At 37.9% G+C, this 21,221-nt stretch overlaps 1 protein-coding gene across 5 annotated transcripts in view; it reads right to left on the bottom strand.

Annotated features, from left to right (window-relative positions):
• LOC123032032 (RNA-binding protein 12-like) overlaps positions 1 to 21,144 on the bottom strand; it is a 58,036-nt gene extending 36,892 nt beyond the window's left edge. The window contains exons 1-3 of one of the 5 annotated variants that reach the window (XM_044447650.1): positions 21,025 to 21,144; positions 17,754 to 17,837; positions 10,015 to 12,669 (exon numbers count right to left, since the gene is read on the bottom strand). In XM_044447650.1, coding sequence (XP_044303585.1) covers positions 10,015 to 12,648 — 2,634 coding nt within the window. In that variant the 5' untranslated portion in view covers positions 12,649 to 12,669; positions 17,754 to 17,837; positions 21,025 to 21,144. Of the gene's footprint in view, positions 1 to 10,014; positions 12,670 to 17,753; positions 17,838 to 21,024 lie in introns of those variants that run through there. The other 4 variants (XM_044447648.1, XM_044447647.1, XM_044447649.1 and 1 more) reach the window with 4 other exon arrangements.
• Positions 21,145 to 21,221: the final 77 nt, after the last annotated feature.

Here is a 21,221-nt window from a genome sequence, read left to right as displayed (position 1 = left end):
GAGAAAAACCAGTAATCTTTAACATCTCTCTCTCTTGCATGCAGACCAATCTAATGTTAGACTCATTGAAGTAAATGAAACTTGATATAGTCTAACCCTGGATACAACCAAGCACATGAAATGATTCATAGACACCATCTGAACACAAAAATTAATCGACTTGCATAAGATTCACCTGTCACTTAAAGCATAACTGACAATGATCAACAGATAATTTTTGGAAGCTGCTCTTTTCAACAATGCCTAGAAACATCAGTCTTGGATCCCAATTCACACAGTCTTCCTGTGCAAATACAGGATAAATGTGAGCTGCTGAATTTATTCCGCCGCAGTAGGCCCTTATACACTTGAGGCTCAGAAAGATGCAGAAGGATGGAAAAGCTGAAACGCTTATGTTAAGCAGAAGCAAACTTGTACTTCTCTGAATCCTAGCCACATGCAACTGCTCAGTCTTTTATTAACCGAGTGGCTACCTCTCAGTTCCTGCAATTTCCTTATTAGAAAAGTCCAGCATTGCTTAGAGGATAATACAAGAGGATGTGCATTTGTTCATCCATCTGCATCTCAGCACTGACAACTGAATGTTGGTAGGCATACCAAGAGAACACTGCATACTAAGGGGACCCCGGGAATATGTAGGCCGGGAATTGTGTTGTTTGTTAAGCACACTAATTTTACGTAAATTCATGTGATGGTTGTCTGCAGGAACAACTTCCTTAACTAGCCCAGAGCTTTGCAGTGCATGCAGTCTGCAGCCAGGGAAGTTTAGCAGACTGCTTCTCAGAGGAATGAACTGGACTGACTCCTCTTCTCAGAGGCACTTTAGCAGGTGTGTCAGCCAATATAGCTTCATTCAACTAGGGAGATGTCCAACCCTTGGCAACTGCACACATTTGTTTTCAACCTTCACTATATCAAATGGCTATTCTAATGAAACTGGTAACAAGTTACAAATAACATGTATTAAGGGAGCTCTAGAAGATGCTGATTGAGCTAAAGGAAGAACAAACAACAATTTCTTCAAACTCCTAGGAGCCAGTCCTGCACAAAATTGAAATAAAATGGCTCCAGATTCCTAGAAAATAGCACCAAGTTTCTGGACCAGGCAACTTGAAGTCTAGAGCAATTCCAGTTTTAATTTCACATTCCTGGTTCTCCTCAAGTCACCTGTCTTATCACTGGGTCAGTTAGCCTTAGTATTTCAGCTAAGCATTCCAATTCCACCTCTTCTTCTAGTTCTGATTCTGAACCTGAAGCAACGACCTTTGCAGACTTTGTTGTGTGTGAAATGCATCCAATCCCACTCTGCTAGGATCCCTGCCTCCTCCCGCCCCGCAATTCCATGACTGCTACATATGTAGAGTTGTTGTGGAAGGCAGGCAACAAACTTGCAATTTCTACCAGTGTTTTACAGTTCCTGAAAAAACAGTTGTTCCCATCTTATATCAAAATCAGGCATTCCAAAAATATCCCCATATTTTTGAGACTGAAAAAATCTGTAGAAGTCTTTGCCAGCATTTGTTACCTGCATAAATTTGTTTGCAACTTTCTCTGTATCGAATGGCTATTCTAATCCAATGGTCCCCAAGTCACAAATAAAATGCAAAACAGTATTTTGTTTTTAAAGCATATAATTTATATGCAATTATTCATATCTCTCCTTGAATAGTTTTGCCAAAAGCACTGCATTTTTAATCAGCATTCAATAATTTCATTTGATTGTACATTTACCCACATATTACTCTGAAAGATTTAACTGCACAGGAGCATGCAAATCCTGGGTTTCTAACACTTCAACTGAGGCCTCAGCATTACTGAAACTACACAAAGGTGAACTGATAATTGTATGGGTAGGTGGATGCTATGTAAGCTACTGAGCTAAAAGAAAGAACAAACCATTTCTTCAAACTCCTACGAGTCAATCAGCACAGAATTGACACAAAAATACTCCAGATTCCTAGGAACTAACTCCAACAGTTTTTGAACCAGGCAACTTGAAGCTCAGAGCATTTCCAGTTTTAATTTCATGTCCCTTGCTGTTTGCTTGCAGGAGGATTATAAAATTGTGACAGCACTGTCTCTACTTTTGTCCTTTTTGCCTTTCTTTAAAACAACATTTAATAATGTGCCAGTTTCTTAGATGAAGGCAACAATTTGAGGTAAAAACAGGGCTTGACATCTACGAAAAATGTTCAAGAAAACAAACACATAACAATGTGGGGTACGGGGGAAGCTACATTTCTTCATCTTGTTGCACTTTATGATGCGTTATTTTTAATACACTTTACAAGGCAGCTGTATCTACATACCAACTTAACAAAAACCAGAACTGATTCTACAGTAGTATCAATGACAATTACCAGAAATCTCTCATACTTCCTAAATCTGCTCTGGAGGCTAGGTAGAGCCAAGGTGGTAGAAAAAGAGAAGGAAACACTTGTTGCAAACATGAAAGTCCACTTGTGTAATGCTAGATATAGCCTATTAGTATCAAGTCCAGGCAGTTCAAATCTGCTGTTACCATCTATTCCAGTCATCTTGAAGCAGGTTTAGCAGATTGCAACTGCCCTTGCAGAAATCATATAAAAAGATTCTAACCAACATCAATGGGCAGTAAATTTTAAAATAATTTACCATACACTTACCATAGAAATGAACAAATATGGTTTGTTAGAAAATTAGTAACTAATCTAAGAAAGTAAAACATGCAAACTACCAAGCATGTAGACAGATGTTTTACCTACCTTAATGTAGCTAATATTCAAAGGGATGTTATCTTCTGGATTTGTTAGTTTTAAAACATCATGCCTATATTCTGCCAAGCCAATACCATACCTCCATTTTCCAGTGGCATGTTCAACAGATTAAGTATGGCAAACAGACTCCTGTGGTAAAGGAAGTCTCCTGTGTTTACTGTAGTTTTCAAATTATACAATGTATTTTACCCTATTTTGTAGTCTGAATTAGATTTTAATTGGTTGTCAATTATAATTTCCAAATCTCAGACCCAAGTGCCCCCCAACCCATGCTAAGCCTATAGGTTTATGTAATGAATGCAATAACTTACATGTCAGAAAAATTCAAGCAAGAATAGCATACCTCTCCGAAGGACAATATACAATTGTGGCCCTTAAAAAGCCATTAGTTGGGTGCAAAAGTTCCATTATACTGAGAAGTTTAATAGAATTCTATAATTTGTGTGAAACATTCTAAAATGATCTCTCATTTTTGACGTTTTTTGTTGAGACCAATGTATTGATGTAACTGTAAGCTAAATAATATCTAATACATTAACCTTCTAATCATCAGTTGCCAAATAACTTATTCTAAATAAACTTAATACTACAAAAGCTAAGTTGAAAACTTCAAAATAGACAAGAACCAGTAAATCACTAAACAAAGGACAAAAGTTTCCAAGGAAGTTACTTTTAACTGTAGTTTTTCATTTATTCAAGTAAATTTTGTTTTCTACCAAAAATAGCTAATTCCCTAGTTTTATTTGTAAATAGGTGAATGTTGGATGACACATTCTCATACTAAAATGAGATGTGGAATAAGGAGTACAGGTTTAAATCCTCACTAAGCCATGAAGCTATTAGATCTGACCACTGGGCAGTTGCTTGTATCACAGCACAATCTACCTTACAATGCTGTTTGTGAAAATATAATAGGATAGTCCATGCATCATAACTTGAGCAAGTTGGACAAAAATATAGTAACTAAAATCCCAAAGCTGTCTTTATGGTACAATATTACACGAACACAGAAGATACCAGTGTTAATTTAGGATTCTGACTTTTCATGAAGTCCAGACTGCTCTTAAGGTTATGGAAGTATGTTCAACAGTTCATGCTCGTTAAGTATGATTAGCACTGGAGTAGTGCTCCTGTGTTCTACATAGCTCCCTATCCTTTATCACAACTAGTAGAAGCAGATAATTAGAAGTATAATGATTTATATAGGCCACAGACAATTTCAAATGCAGATTTTTAAAAGGCAGAAATATACAGCTATTTTTCAACATGAGAAAGTACAAGTATTCATACTTTTGTACAAGCACTGGGGGAGGGGGAGCAAAAACAGTAAGATCACAAATTCAAAAGCTTGGCACCTCCATTTCTGATCAGTTTTGCAGTACAAAGGCAAACTAAGGTCTCATAAGCATCATAGACCAGCAGCTAAGTATTTGATGCTGTTAGCATCTAGTTTTACTGGAGGGACATTTTATCAAATACAAACACAAGATGCAGATCTAGAAGTAGCCTGTCATGCCCTATAGCTACACATTTTGTTCTCTCCACAGTTCTGCTTCTATGCTGACAAGCAGGAACCAGTTTGCACTTCTCAACAGGGCTGAATTTAGCCAAGAAGTTTCCACTCGTTGCTACTTTGTGCATTAAAAACATGCTGTTTAAAATGCGCAGAAACTTCCAAAACTAGAGTTTAATCCAGTGGAGTCATACTGCTAGCAGAAAGGAACCACTGGCAGAATCAATTTCCTCTTCCAATTGCAGACCCCCTGTGCTCCCCCACTGCACAGCAATTTAGGGCATATGAAAGGAGACCACTGTGGGAGGAGGGGACAGGGAAGTCCTACGGCATAACAAAATACGTTCAACATATGAGGGTTAGATCCAACTTTAAAGTGGTACAGGGTGTTAAGTTTACTACTTAGACAAAAGCAAAAGCAGCTTTTCTTGGTGCTGCCACAACTTTATGATCAAGGTAGTATGCATTTTCCAGATCCAATATTTTCTAAAACCTACTGTCCTCTCAAAGCAACATCTGAATGCAAAAATCTGTTTTCCTCCCTGGGTATACTTGGATTTACCTTCCTGAAGAGATAAGTGTATAGTATTATACAGCTTATTCAGCTGCATACTGAATTTTAGTTTTAAAAAGTTATGACCCATTCATCACAGCTTTAGAACAAGTTCAAGGATTGTTCTATGGATTATTGATCTAAAATATTTCCTATCAGTGTGTACGTACATCCTGTTCCAAATCTAATCATGCTTTTTTATTCTGGACTAGTTGTTCAAATGCTTATTTGCATAAAGAATACATGTCCCATTAAAAGTACTGAAAAGACTGTATCCTAATTTGGATAAATATGCAAATAATATGCATTTTGATGTATTATTTACTTCTTGGTACCTGATGCAATAACTGGCACTTATGCAAAAGCCCACTTACAAAATAGAAATCCTTAAGTGGATCAAGGTGATGAAGAAGCAGGTTTATTTCTTAAGACAGTATGTTATTTCTTTGAAAACTGGGAGTACTTGGTTTCAACCAATCAAGTATATTTTCTATCAAAAATCATTTTATGTACATTGGGTGCAACCCCATGCACCCCCTACAACTCGCAGCATTTCCTGGCCAGCCATGTCTAAACATACTTAATACCATTAAAAGTGTTGCATTTAGAGCAGTAAAGTGTCTCAACAATGGGCACAGCATGCTTAATTTGGAAAAAAGCATTAATAATAGAACTCAAACATCATCTTGAATACTGATTACTGCAAATTACTAAATTTATATCTTGATATATTCATTTCAGTTCAATCACCTGAGCTACTTGTAATCTTATTTAAATAACTCTTCCCTTTGTCCCCTTTATTATTGTGTGTGCTATTACTTCAAATCTCTCTTCAAAACCCACATCCGTGAAGCTTCCCTTGCTTCTAAATAAAACCAAGCCTAAATATTTATAACTGCATGTAAGAGATGCATCATGTTACCCTCAATCTTGCTTTTCTCACTGTTTTCTCTGTGTTTGAATTTAATCTATAACCTCCTCATGGTCTTTCAAGTACTGTTTTGTAAAACCACACACTGAATAACAGTATACATTTTTCCTGCATCTCACCTTGGACACTTTTTAAAAATAGAATGGCAGTTAATGAAATCTTAATCAAAATTTACAAAATTGTACTAGAAGTATATTCATTTCATACTATTAAGGCCCATCAGTGAAATGTTGCATTATTCAGACATGTGTTAAGAATAACAAGACTCACTATACCTTGTGCAATACTTCTAATTACAACAAATTAAGAGTAGCTGCTCCAGTTGTTTCCTCAAATGTTCCCAGTGCTGCAGGCTACGCATACTTTTAATTAAAGGTCATTGGCACCCTGATCCAATGTACTCAATGAAGTCCAGTGTTTTAAATGCAGAGCATTCCTAGTACTCTCTAATAACTTAAGGGTATTACTACCTTAGTGTCTAATACCTTAAGAATATTAATAAGGACGCAACTGAGTATCAACTATGCAAAGAAAGTCTTCAGTGTTGGGGCCCTTATGGGGCGCCCTGCTGGGTTCTTGCAGATAGGGTGTATGGAGGAATGGGGCTTTTTTAACCCCTCTATCCTCATGATTTTTTTTCTCAATAGGCCTCTGACTCATCTGACTTGCTTCCTTAGCTGTGAGCAAGGACAAGGGTTGACAGACCTTGAATTTGGAAGATCCATAGAATCTTCCTTAACTAAGACTGCAAACTTAATGTCTGAAGAAACCATCAAAGAGCCTTTTTAGGAAGGGCTTGAGGGCATACCAGAGTCATAACTGGATCTTATCATCTGAAATATGAGATCCACTACACCCTAAGGTCACTCAGAAGTTTCTGTTGGGGACAAAGCATTGCCCTGTAAATTTGCATTAATAATCTAGCAGCTAACAAAGCTATTTGATCTAGCCACTTCTGTGGAACCTGGCTATCAAGATAGTTTGTGAGAACCTCTACATAGGTATTCTGTTCCCTTTGTGCTCCTTTAGACCAAAAAGATGGGATAATTTTTAGTTATTTAAAGATCACCATTTGCCTTTCAACCAAAAAGTTTCCAAGGCAGTTAATGACAAACCAAAAGAAAATCATACTAAACAGTGCAATCTTATGCAAGTCTGTATTACTCTGAAGTAAATCCCATTGCCAAAAAAGCATGTACTTCCAAGTAAGCATACACAGGATGTAGTTGTGGGGTGCAAATTTTAGGGGGGGGGAAATACCCACAACTCCCAGTATGCCACAACTCCACAGGACTGCAACTTTAGAGACCTATAATAAAATCAACAGGAATGGGGAAATTAAGTTTGTTCTAGTCATTGGATTAGATCCAAACAGGACTCTAGCACAAGATGAAAGCACTTCTGCTTGTGAAAGGCAGGTTCTGGGGTTTCTGGCAATTTCCCACAGCATCTACACAGAACCCCACACATTCTCAAAGACTGTCTAACCCAGTAGGGAAAAGGGGTGAAAAAATCTTTCCAGAAGTGATTTAATGGGCCCAACCCACTGCTGGCTTGCAGAATTTTCCAAGATGTCATTTTCCTTTCTTTAGAATGTCAAAACACATTCCAAAATTCATTTCAGCCACTATACCATCCCCCCACCCCAACAAATGACCAAGGTTTACTAAAATATTGTGTGCACCTACCCTACCTTAATAACATCTGGGGATTCTATCAATATACACTATAGTCTATTAAGACGTGAATATACAGCCACCATGGCAAGCTCCAAAAGGTACATTTTTAGAAAAGATGTATTCACTAAATGAACATATTTTAATAAACAATTTACTAGTGTACATCATTGCAATGCTCTGGAACATACAGTATAGAAATGAGATTTCCAACAACCATCTGCAGAACAATCTGGAGGAACATGTATACAAGGGTATCCTAGCACCATCAGTATTTTCAGAGGTATGCTAGCCATCCCAGCTCAAGCACCAAGAGAAACAAGATGTACCCAATCATTAGATGAGAAAGAAGGCCCAGAAACTAGGACTTTAATTGCATTTCACGACAAGGAAAACAATGCTGGAAATTATTCCAAGATTTAAATATATTACTAAATGAATATGCCACATACAATTTTCTTGCTTTTCAGCCAACCATGATTTCTTTCGCAGTGATTCAGATCCAGAGCCACACTTTGAAGAATTCCCCTTATGCTAGAAGAAAAGGGCAAGGAGGCAAACTTTGTGATTCCTCCTTTCTCCTGCTCTCCCTAGTGTCTCTGGAAAAGCTGCTCTGGAGGGATGGGGAACCTCTGGAACAGCACAAGAGGCAACTCAGGGTGTTGCAAAGGAAAGGGAGAATTGAAGTCTCCCTTCTTGACTTCAGTAGGGAGCCCCTGCTGGATCCCAGTGCCTCTTGTTAACGAAATGAGCCCTTCTGTTCACAGAAGGCCAATCTCAACCCAACACAACATTTTTATTCTTATAAGACAGACACAATACTCAAATTGAAATATTTCAGACTATCCAATAATTACAGAAACTTTTAAAAAAGTAGAAAATGCATCTCCTATTCAGTTCATTTTCCCCAAAACACTTTTTATTCGCCTTTCAACAGAAAAAGTCTGCTGTTAAAATACACCAGACAATTAAAAATAGATAGCATGAAACTTCATAAAGACAGTTTTATTAACAGAAGACTTAATAATTTTAACAGTGTAGTACAATCATGTCATTTTTCAGGAGTGCACCATCTCAGTTCCTGTCAAAACAGTTTCATATCCATGAATTACAAAAATGTGTAATACAGCCACCTCTTCATTCCAACACCTTCACACAGTCCTTCAAATAATTACTGTACTGCAAAATCCTCTCATGATGTATCATTCAACAGTTTTACATCCATCTTACACCCTGGATGAATAGAAAGGTTGCCACTTGAATTTCTACATTATCCCAGGATGTGCACTTCAAATATTCGATCGTACACAACTCAATTGAACCGTTTTTTTTTTTCTTTAACTAGGAACAGAATAGCGTGTAAATTGTTTAAAATACAGTGATTTGCAGGGGATTTTTCAGACAACTGATAATAGTAAAAAAAAAATCTTTGATTTTCTATATCACTGCATCATTTCTTTCCTACGAGAGCGCTACTGAAAAAAGCAAGATTTCTACAAAGAATTTGAAATTGAACAATGTAAGCTATTGGAAAGACATTAGGAACTCAAGGTATGTTGGGACATGTTTTCAATGTTTTAATTTCTTAAGTGATCCACAGTTAAGAATTCACAAGATTTTATGGAGTCATAGTAACACAAATAAATGATTGCTAACATTAACACTTCGCATCAGTTCCTTAGGTTCACTTATTAAACCAAGAGGTTCCATTAGAGTGTGGTTCAAAAGAATACACAACATATACAAATGTACAAAAACCAAGTGATGAGCATCCTATCCCAACTGTAACATACAATCCTAACAATTCCATTTAATCAAACATTGTTTTCAAATTGTGGCGTCATATGGCACCTCCATGAATTTTAAGTATACAGTGAGTAAAGATGCAGAACAAACAAGGGTACCTGCACTTGTGGCAAAAAATCTTATTCTATACAATCAGTTGCAATAAAAACTAAAATTATTCCACGAAAAGCTGGAATTTTACAGATTGTTCTGTTTGTATATAGGAAAACTGCCTAAATGTTTATCTATGTGCATAATTTCACTGTCCATACACTAAGTTTCTTTGCAAGAAAAGGTACATAAACAATCTGGGTATACTTAGACTTTATTCAGTTGCAAAGTAAAGTTAGGATTTTAAAAGAAAAAAACATTACTTGTGTAAACAAATAAATTCAGCCAGCTTGTAACTAACTGTAGGAAGAGCTACTTTCTATTTTACAATGGCTTGCTATAGCACCCACTACAAGATCACTAACTTCATCATGAAAATTTTCCTCATTCAAAATTTCATAAAACCAATCTAGACTCCTTGATGAACATTTCATGGTCAAATTAGCAAACGTCTTCTATTGTTGAGAATTCTTCTTCTCCACGTATTTTTACCAGTAGAACAACTGCACATTCACCATTGCAGTGACTGTTCTATAAACAGCCCAGTGTTCTCAGGCTTATCAACACAAATTTGCAGTTTGAACGATGTATAGATTCTAACCAGGAGCAACTATAAAACAGTCTGAATGCATAAATCACCGCACTAGTATCTATTCTACAAACATGTTATACACCAACTACCCTAGAACAAGTTTGACTTTTCTTGAGCCTATTGGTCTGTCATTCAGATCAACAACAGCTGCCATTGCTTCATCACGAGACTCAAATGCAACCATTGCTTCACCTGTGGGCATACCTTTCTCATTGTATTTTAAGCACACTGAACCTGGGATTACTTGGTAACCATAGAAGAAATCCAAAATTTCATCCACTGATACAGTAAAGGGCATATTCTGAACTTTAATAACAGTTGGCCCTGGCTTTCCAGAGCCAGCTCCAAACCCAGGTGGCCCAGCAATATGTAAGTTTCCAGGTCCAGGTCCAAACCCTGGAGGTCCACTTAGGTGCCCAAGCCCACCAGCAAGACCTGGAGGTCCACTACCAAAGCTAGGAGGCCCAGTTAAATTACCAGGGCCATTTCCAAAGTTCTGAGGGCCCCCTCCAAAACCTGATGGCCCAGTTAAATTACTAGGTCCACCTCCAAACCCTGGAACATCAATTCCTGAACCAGGCAGGCCAGGCAAACCACTACTTCCAATAGAAGGCATTCCTGGCCTGGTATCACCAAAGCCACCTCCCGCTATTCCTGGAGGTGGAAGAGGAGGACCAAATGCATTCGACCCACTGAAATTACCAGGAAAATGAAAAGGAGGACCACTGCTTCCATCTTTTGCATTACTAGTTATGAAAGACTGCTCATCCCCAGCAGCATTCTGAACTCCTGGTATTGTTGTATTCCCTTGCAATGGCATTTTCAACATTTTTTTCCCTTGGGAAGGAGGATTTCTCTCAATTTCTCTCATTTCTTCAAGGGAAATCAACTTTAGCACAACATCTCTCCCATTCAGTTTCTTTCGATGTAGGCGCTCTGACTTACGAGCATCTTCTTCAGTTTTGAACTGGACCAATGCTTGTCCTAAGCCTTGCCCATTAGTATCAACAAGAATCTGTACAGAGTTCTCTTCCACTGCCAGCCCCTCTAGAAACTGAAGGATCTCCATTTTGGTAATGTTGTAGGGGATATTGGATATATGTGCACATAGCTTAGAAGGGCCTGTCTCCCCTTCCGTATTCATCATGATCTCGCGTTGATCATAGCTGAAATTCTGCAGTCTTTTCCGGATCATCTCTATTTTTTCTAACATAGCTTTTTTAGTTATGGGATGGACTTGAATAAAGCGATTTCCTATGTACTGCTTATGATGACATAGAGCAGCTTTATAATCAGTTTCATTTCTGAACTCAACAAAACCTTCACCAAGTGCTTTCCCATTGGGTCCATAAGCTATGTAAATACTGTCTTCAACAATATCTAGCTTTTTAAAAAAGTCTATTACATGTTTGTTCTCAGATTCAAAGGGAAGACCTTTTAAATAAACACAGAATCCCTGATCATGTGGAGATCTCGATCTTGATCTTTTCTGACCATTAGGAGATTTGGACATAGAGAGAGTCTGAGGAGAAGGATGATTTTGTCCAGAAGGCCCAATAGTTTGCTTGAATGTTATATGGCCTCCTGCAGACACCCACTGTCTCTCTGTTGCAGGACTAACTTCAACATAGCGCTGAATCATCAACATCCTGTTCCGTTTCAAGGCTTCAAATGTATCTTGAGGAGAACAGAACTTAACTAATCCATTTCCATTATTTCGTCCTACATGATCTTTCAGTATGTGCACTGCATCTATGCGGAGTCCATGGAAGAAGTCTTTGATATCAGATTCTGTTGCTGAAAATGGCATTCCATGGACACTAACATACAAGTCATCTGGATTGATAGGAAGTGATTTCACACTACTTTGCGAACTTATCTGAATAGCATTCATGGGACTCATGAAAATTGGGTTCAAGTTAGTGCTCAGATTCATTGCCGCTCCAGACCCATTCATTCCAGCAGGCAGAGGGGCTACAGGTGGGGGATTCATAGGAGGCATTCCAGATAAAGGAGGCAGAGGTGTCATAGGTGGTACAGGAGGAACAGGAGGAATTGGGGGAACAGGAGGAACAGGAGGCAATGTTGGTACAGGAGGTGGGACAGGTATGGGAGGAATAGAAGGCATTGGGGGTAATGATGGCAGAGCTGGGATAGGTGGTATTGGTGGAGGTGGTACAGTGTTCATTGGGGATGCTGTACTAGGTATAGTAGAGCTAAATGTGGGGCTTCCAAAAGTAGCACCCAGATTGGGAGGTGCAGTTCCCATACTAGCAGTGGAGAAAGTTGGTATATTTTTGTTGCTTTCATGAACAGAAGTAGTTGCAGTTACTACACTAGGAGAGGGGCTGTTAAAATTAGGAACAGTGGTGGGAAGAGTCACCCTGCTACTTATTCCAGAACTGGGTGGTGGCCCAGATCTGCTAGCATTTGCTGGTGGCATATCTAGATTTGCAGTTTCGAAACGCCTGCGACTGAGTTCAATCATATTTTGCATTTCAGTTTTACTGCTTAGCAACAGTGTTACTTTGGACCCTTTAATGGTACCACCTGTGCGCATCATACCAAGCCTTGCATCTTCATCAGTGGCAAAGACGATGAAAGCCTCACCCAGCTCACCCCCTACAATATGCACGCCCCCATCAGGAATGGTCAATCCAGAGAAGAAGTGGCGAATGTCCATAGTCCCCGCCACAATTGGGAGACCTTGTAAGCGGATGACCACAGCCATGCTGCGCAGAAACACACACACCTGCAGATGAGAAAAGGCAACGGCTAGGTGAGACTATTTATGACACCATTTGCTTAACCTAGACACTATTATGTTTAAATGTTCCTGAAGATCTTGAATATGGCTGATAAAGTGTAAATATATTGTGGCATTCAGAGGCAAGACTGTACGAATCTTTCCAGTAAACTGCAGTATGAAGCATGTTTTAACATGAATCCAGTCAAGAACCAATGCAGAAATCAAGACGGCCAAGAGAAATCCTTTAAGAGAACTTTTAGTTAGTGCTTTCAATATTTATACGTGTATTTATAGGCCGCCTATAACTACCAAGGCCCATGAAAAGTTTTAATATAATTCACGTTGCAGAAACAAAATGCCTGCATTTAGATCAGGGCTAGAAAATTTTAGAGACAGACATGTTTTAGAACATTCTATCAAGGTTAAATCAAGAGCCAATATAGCATAATGATTACTGTCTTGGACTGGAACCTGGGAGATCTGAGTTCTACTCTCCATTCTACCATGTGTAACTTTGTACCAGTCACTGCCTCTTAGCTTGTCCTAGATCACAGGACTGATGGGAGAATAAGTGGAGGAGGAAGGCCATATAAGCCACTCTGGGTTCCTTATAACAGGAAAACAGGTGTGATATAAATGTAGTAATAAATAAAAACATCCTATACTTCAGCCCTATACAATAATTTATACCTATTTCAAAATTCCTCTGCATCAAATTCACTATTCTAGGAAGCAAGATACCTGGAATATTTGCAGTCTGTTTTGCACCTTTTCCATTAAAATATCTTTCTACTGTGCAGCTTTTAAAGATTCCCAGTTCCTTCATATAAGCCAGAGCATCTGGCTTAGTGTTTGGATGGAAAACACTGTACTTCCTAGATGCACCTCCACAAACCCTTGCAAAACTATTATGTTTCTGTTCCAGACAGTGTTAGAATGCAACCACGTGTGTCCTTGATCCACTTATATATTAATGTTACATACATGCATAGATTAAAAACAATGGACTAGTTAGGAAAAGGAATGTCAACAGGAAAGCAATTTGTAAAATATTAAATGTTTAACAAGAAGCACCACCCCAATTTTCCTTCAACTGTTTTAAAGAAAGAAAATACTTTTACAACTTTACATGAAACTTGGTTACAGAATTGATCTATTAAGGCCATACAAGAGCTTGCAAAATTGTTTTTCAAGTAAAAGAATTTTTGAAAAAAACAAGTGATTCAGTGTGAAACTCACTGAAGTCTCCTTATGGTTGCAGAGATAACTATAAACCAAAATTAAGCTGAAACAATGAACCAAAAAATTGTATGGAGGATGCTCAGTGCTCTTTCACTTAAGATTTACAGGCAAAGATAATTTTCTCATTATAAAGCAAGTCAGGAAATTGATATGGCTTGGTTCCCAGAATCCTGAAACTGATTTTGGTTTAAACCTTCTTTTAAAAATTCTTGCTAAATCTAAAGAGGAAGGTTCAAAGTCATCCATGAATTATGTTATGAAAATATACAGAATGCTTTGTAGCCCTGCAAACAGATGCTGGAGAGGCTGGGATATATTTGGTGCTATACAGTACATAAGGTGAAAATGTGGTATCACTGTATTTCATGGCATTTAAAAAACAAACATTACTGATGTAGAGGCTAGACTAGTAGACTCTGTGTCATTCTTATGAACTGGAAGAACTTGTTCATAGAAATATGATCATGTTATTGGTTGCAATGGCAAGGTAGAAAGTAACTATAGATAGGAAGGATATTTCTTATATGTATCAACTTGCACACCAGAGGGGTTTTTTTTAAACCTATCATGTCAAATTACCAAAACTGTCCAAGCTAGATACTTTCTATGCTATGTGACCTTTCTTCTCATTTAGCCAGCACTAGAATATAGATACAGACTGATTAAATCTTGAATTTGACACTAGTTATTGATTGAACTGCATGTGAGGCTGGTAAAACTGAAATGTTTTGGTGGCCTGTTGTGCTATTTTTACTATGTTGTCTCCTATACTGCCTCTTCATACCCACTATTATCTATTTCCCTGACAGGACCCATCACTAGGATTTTCTAAAACAACGTCAGAAACACTATAAATGTTTATCTCAGGAGTAGAACAGATCTCTGTTCTGCAAGTTCTACTGACCTGAACCATTTTGGAAACTGTTTTTTCCACTTACTTCTGTTTTCTGAAGGATCCGCCAGCTTCCCATTATGCTAGCAGTGGTCCTGCTAGTACACTGGAAGTGGTGGATTCTGCCCACTGCATTCATTCTTCATTACAAAGGGAATTTTGATTTGTTTTTGAATTAAAACTGGCCTGAAACATACAGATGCCACCTTTCAGATGAGCCAATAAGTATCAGTGAGCAACAATATCTCCAAATGACTAACAGGAGAAAAGTTGTGTGTGAATCTAAGATTTGTCAGACTGAGCATTACTCAAATTTCAGCTCACTATTCAGTATCGCAAGAATCCAAAATCAGTATAACAATGTGTGTGAGCTACTTACATTTCTCCAAAGCCAGATTTTGTAATAAATTGTAGTAATTCAAGGTGAATAGCATTGCATGATTGTTAAACAAGGAGTGTATTTTTATTTACATAAATATATAGTTTGCTTCACATGTTGAAAGTACTGAAGTACTCTCATATGCATCTATAAAAAGACTAGTAACTAGTACCTGCTACTGCACTAATTAATCAGAAATCTGCCTGCTATAAATAGGATACTTTCTAGCAATGAAACATTAATATGTTTGGGGCTGGGAATGTCTTCAAACAGCAACAAACATGAGCTTTAAAACATTTATTTGGTAGAGGAACCAATTAAATGCACGCTTGTAATATGAGTAGCAAAAACATACAAGTCTATGCAATAGAATTCAATTCTTAGTCAATTATAATACAAAGGCTAACACTGTTCTGTCCATACTTATAAAAAGGTCATAAGCAATGTTATCCAGGGTGTTAAAAATTCAACTGCCATCCACTGAACAGATGAACTAGTCCAGCTTTTGAATAATCAACTGGTTATTAAGTTGTAGCTTTAAGACCCACCATAAAACTGTCAGTTTTGTCCCTGAAGTCGCCATATTATATATTCCACAATCAACTTGTCTTCAATTATTTTTATTTTATTTATCTTAATATTGATATACTGCCTTATTCCTATTGGCTCTGAGTAGTATATGAACAAACAAGCTGGGTGATCCTAAGGTGACTTACAGCAGCAGCATTATCTTCATGTAATGATATTATAAAAATTACAATTGGCCGTCTAAAAGGTGGGTCCCAGGATTGAAAAGAATGATCTGATCTACATAAAAATATACTAAGGCATATACCTTAATGTTCTGATATTGCACGAACAATGAGACATTTCTATGAGTTAACTCATTTTCAAACAGTAACTTGTAATGCAAATTCAATTTCAGAAAGCAATACCAGTCTACATCCAGAACTTTCTCTGCAACCATAGGTAGATTTGAGATGCATCAGTGTGGATGGTGGAACCCTTTTAATCACAGTTGTTAAGAATGTATTATGAGCCAATTCAAACATTAAAATAGGCATCACAGGCCCAGCTCCATGCTTCACTGCAAGAGGAAAGATGGCCAAATATGGTGGCAAGACTTTGTAAAGCCATCATGAGAGAGGCATACTGGGTTCCATTTTAACTTGCTTTCACATAGATGGTGAAAACTGTTTTATTTCTACAAGTCTTCAGTCCTCTTTACTGACGTTCTAACTATTATGCTGTGCTTTGTTTTATATTAGCCTGCATTTACTGATGCTTTATATTTTTATAGCTACTCTGATTAATCTTTAGATAGAAGATTCAAGGGGATTTTAAAAAATAGTTATGATCTCCAAGACCATAGTTCTTTCATATTATAGAACAGGCTAGCTTGAAAAAATTATTTAAAATGCCAAGTCATCTGGAATGTTCCTTTGTAAATGAGACAGAATGACCCAGTTTACACATAATGTTATCCCATTGTTTGTATACCCGTGGATTGTTGAGTTCTGGGTTGCTGTGCTAACAAATTATGGTTTCTTAACCACAAACAACTCAAAACAGGAATCCATGGTTTCACATTGGGTGTGACTTCTTGGTTGTTTAAACTGTAAGTTGCCACTACTTATATACCGAGAACTGTGCATTGTTTATGGGTTATTTTGCCAAGCTACAGGAGTAGTGGGAGTGGATCCCCCAGCTGTTCTGTGTGCTAGAACTACAGGCATCCAGGATATAAGGAAGGAACCGGCAAAGGACGAGGGAAACAATCAACCCAGGCACAGAAGAAACAAAGTGCAGTTTGTTAAAATGTCTGTCAGACAAATCTTGAGTAGGGCAGCAAACAAAGAATAAAATAAACCATGGGCTAGTGTTATGTGTGAACCAGGTCAATGATTGAACATGCACAACCATCTACAGCTTTTTAAAGTTGCATAAGAGACAGAGCAGAACAGTAACAGTCCTCCAGAACAAACAGGCCACAGATACAATAAGCATGGAATATTTAAAAGATGTTAAGGAGGTAGTAATATATAAATACCTGAATCTGCTCTTGCTGAATTAAACAACCTAAGGTTCAAATATCTCCCTTAATTAATAGTGATCCTAATCAACAGAAAAGTGTGTTTGGTAGTTCTTTTGCTAAACAAAGTCCAAAAAGTCCTTATTAAAACAAAAATTAATCCTAGCACCAAAAACAATTTGGTAGAGTATTTCGCTTACAAATGCCAGCTAGACAGTACAGAATAGACCACGGTATAACTGATTAAAAACTGTTTAAAACTCTTCACAGCTAAAGTCAAGATTTTAGTAACTATATGAACATCCCACTATATGTTCATGCATGTGTATTTTTAGAAACAGCAGAATACTAAGATACCCATCTTAAAGAATTCTGTCTGCAAATGTATTTGTAAAAATTTTCACAACTGGGCCTTGAAAGAAAAACTAAAATCTTTATATAGCTTTAAAGCTATAAACTTTTAAAACTAATTCAAATTCTGGAATTTATCTTCAAAAGTACTTGAATTACCCAAGCATAAATATATCTTCAGAATATCTTACCTGCAAGGGGATGTGTTTTTTTCCTTAACAAGTAGCAGAAGCCAAGTCAATCCTGTGGGCAACCAATTAAAACCAACTTTTAGACTGCAATAAAGAATAAATGGAGGCAAAAATCAATGTTGGTAGCACACAACCAAAGTTAACAGTCCACAATGAACTGTGTATTATGAAAGTTTGGGGTCAAGACCATCATAAAGGCACTCCAGCACATAGCAACCACAAGTTTGAGAGGGGATAAAATAGACATTTGTTGATCTCTCATACTAGTCCACATTTTGATAACAACGGTTAATGTTTATTTTTAATCAAGATATACCCAACATGAGAATATAGTCTAAAAGCCAGAACATATAACTTCATTGCACACATGTAACCTCTCAAATTTGCATTCTCACTTCAGATAAATAATTTATCAATACTGGTTTCAGAAAGAGGGTGCATTTATTCCCCCCATGAAGACGACTTGAAGTAATCATTTTGAACAACACAATTTTTCTAAAATTACATCTTCAAATACATGTAAATAATTTAAGAAACCAACACAAAATACTTTCAGCCACATTTGCTGAAGCTACTTTAAACTCAACTGTACAGCACACCTTCTTCTCTTTTTTCTTCTATTCAACTGTCACATTATGAGAATTCTGTAACTTCATTTTGTAGTTTCAACACTACAAAAGACAAACTGCAATCCAATACAAGTTTCAAACAGGAACAATCCAACTCTCAAAGCATGGACTCAAAACAGTATTTCACAATGAAAATATGTCCAACATTCAAAAAGTATGTGCATACTAGTGCATGAATACACACAAAATTCTAACATTATCTGACAATCTGTATCTGCAAAGCCTGAACATAATTCCCATTTAAAGAAAGGAAACAGAAACATGGAATACTGCATTAAGTACAAGTCTTATGTGTGACTTGACAGCTAGTGTTACAAATAACTGATATCTGTTATTTATGCTTAATTTTTCAAAGTAAAATTTTTGCTGACCACAAGAGTTGTCTAATCATTTATCAAAATAAAAGCTTGTCAAGTAGTCTCTAATACCAATACCACAAAAATAAAAAAATTAAAATTAAAAAACAGACTGCCCAAGTATTCACCTGCACACCCAAACAATGAATATTAAAGAACTACCCATAAAATCCAAAACATACATTTCCTTACTGGCTTTCTAACTAGGCAATTTCAGAAAACCCTTTACAATAAAAAGCTATTGCATATTCTGAGTCACACATAATGCATTGGTATAGGCTACACTTCACCAGGACCTCAAATCTTTCAAAACTTGCTTAGTTGAATACAACTAACCTGGTGAATGTATTTGTACAATTGCAGAGCTTATTTTCAGTTTCTATGTAACACTCAAAGGTCATCCAAATAGAAAATACACTGCAAGCCATGCTAACACAGAAAGTTTTCCAAAACTAGTCTCTTTTTGGCATTTCTATTGAGCACAAGAGTCTATCAACTTGTTCAAGTCTTTACCACAGTTCTGTTTTCTGTCATTTACACTGCATGCATTGTTCCAAACATGTTAAGCACTGGACCATCCGAAAGCCTATTACTGGACAGGCTGAGGAATTCTGCCATGTTCATTTGTTCCTGGGTTCAATCAGTCTCATATTGCCAAATAAGTACTCTTTCCAAGACTCTCTTCCAAATATTGTATATTTCAAAACTTTAGAAGTAATATCCTATGAAAACTAGGCAACCCCCTTATTTTCATTCACGAGGTAAACAGAACATTCTAAAGTGCAAACATCTCGACACTAAAAAATTTCTCGGTGATTTCTTTCAAATGGGTAGTATTAAAACTGCAAGCTTAATGTGTTTATCCAGTAGCTAGGGAACAGGATGGAAGTAAAAACTCAAAGTAATTCACTGCTGAAAAGCAAAACCTAAAACAAAACTAAACTCAAGCATTTTCTAATAAATAAAACTCAAAACAACCATTACTTCTTTCCAATTTTAAGTACTTCGTACTGTACCTATGTAGAGGCTTAATGATTCTATAGTCAGTAAATTTCATTCCTTCCATTTTCCTATGCATTTGGCTGAACAAATACGTTAACTCAAACAAAGAATTCTATTGTTCCAAAAGCACGTATCCTTGAATTTGTCAATCTTCAAAACAAAAAAATCAGCCAGCAAAATACAGTAAACAATACAGCTCCATTTTGCAGCCAGCGTTCACAATTATCAATGTATACAGTAAATCAGATCCTCACCTCTCCACAGAGTATAGATATTATGTAACCTTATGGCTATACCTATTTCAATAAAAAGCATTCATCTAGGATTATTAAAGAACCAGCATAAACTCTGAACAACGCAGCCAAGATTTAACCAAATATTCTCCTTAGAATCTTCGAGGCCAGCGGGACACCAAGACTAGTTTCTTTCACACGTATCATCTCTCACCGCGGGTTTAATTTTTACACCCAGGAAGGGGCCAGAAACTTCACGTCTCGCACTTACATCATGACTGCCATTTTGTCAGATGTGCTCTTTAAGACCACCCACAATTTAAAAACGCACACACACAAACAAAACAAACAAAAAAAACTTGTGGAAAAATGACGCTAGATAGATCAATTCCAAAGTGTCGAAAAATCACAATCGTGTTTTTCACATTAAGTCCAATATCACTTCGAATCCGCGCATGGACGAAACTGTATTCGACTTGAATGCCACAGAAATCCGGCGTATTGTAGCAGCTCTGGTCGATGGAGAAATTCCCGCAGCCAAGGCCATTTTGTTTTATATTAGCAGCTCAGCTTCAATTTGCCCCCATCCCTTACAACGAGGCAGCCTTTATCTCGCCGGGCCGAACAGCACCATTAGACCGGGGGATATTTTCGGGGAACCCCAGTTTCGTAAGGCCACCTACGGAAGGAGCCACTGATACTCACCTACCCCCCCAAAAAGAAAGGGGGTGATAAACCCACGGGGCCAAAGGCGGCTCTTCACCGCCCCGAACCAGCACCGTCGCCCAAGTGCAGCCACACAACCCTGCACGCCAGGACTTAAAACGCCTCAGTGCCTCTGAACGTCCTTTTTACCCTCCGTACCTACCGACCCCAAGCTATGAATCGAGATCCAAGAAGCCAACCGGGCTCCGGAGCCCCTCGGGCCTAATTCCCGCCCTCCCGCCTTTGTGTGGAACACGCTCCGCTCGCAGCCAAGCCGGACGTGCTCGGCCTCCCTCTCATTCCCCAGCGAGCCGGAAGACCAGCCGGGGAAACGCTAAGCTCTTACCGAGGGGCCTGTACGGGAAAAAGGGGTTAGAAACTAACTCGCCACTCAGGGCCCGCTCCCCACGCTGAGCCCAGCGCCAGCGACCGAGCAGCACCACAAAATGGCTGCTCGGCTGCACCGCCTCCAGGCCGTCTGCTGAGAGGAGGGGTGTGGCTTGTGGAGGGGCGGTAGTGGCAAGAAGCCGGCAAGATAAGCAA

The sequence above is a fragment of the Varanus komodoensis genome, unplaced genomic scaffold, assembly GCF_004798865.1.
Source record: "Varanus komodoensis strain SLA01 unplaced genomic scaffold, ASM479886v1 scaffold52, whole genome shotgun sequence".
In the NCBI taxonomy this organism is placed as follows: Eukaryota; Metazoa; Chordata; class Lepidosauria; order Squamata; family Varanidae; genus Varanus; species Varanus komodoensis.
The sequence above is the reverse complement of the archived record's forward strand: the minus strand, read 5'-3'. Positions and strand labels throughout refer to the sequence as shown.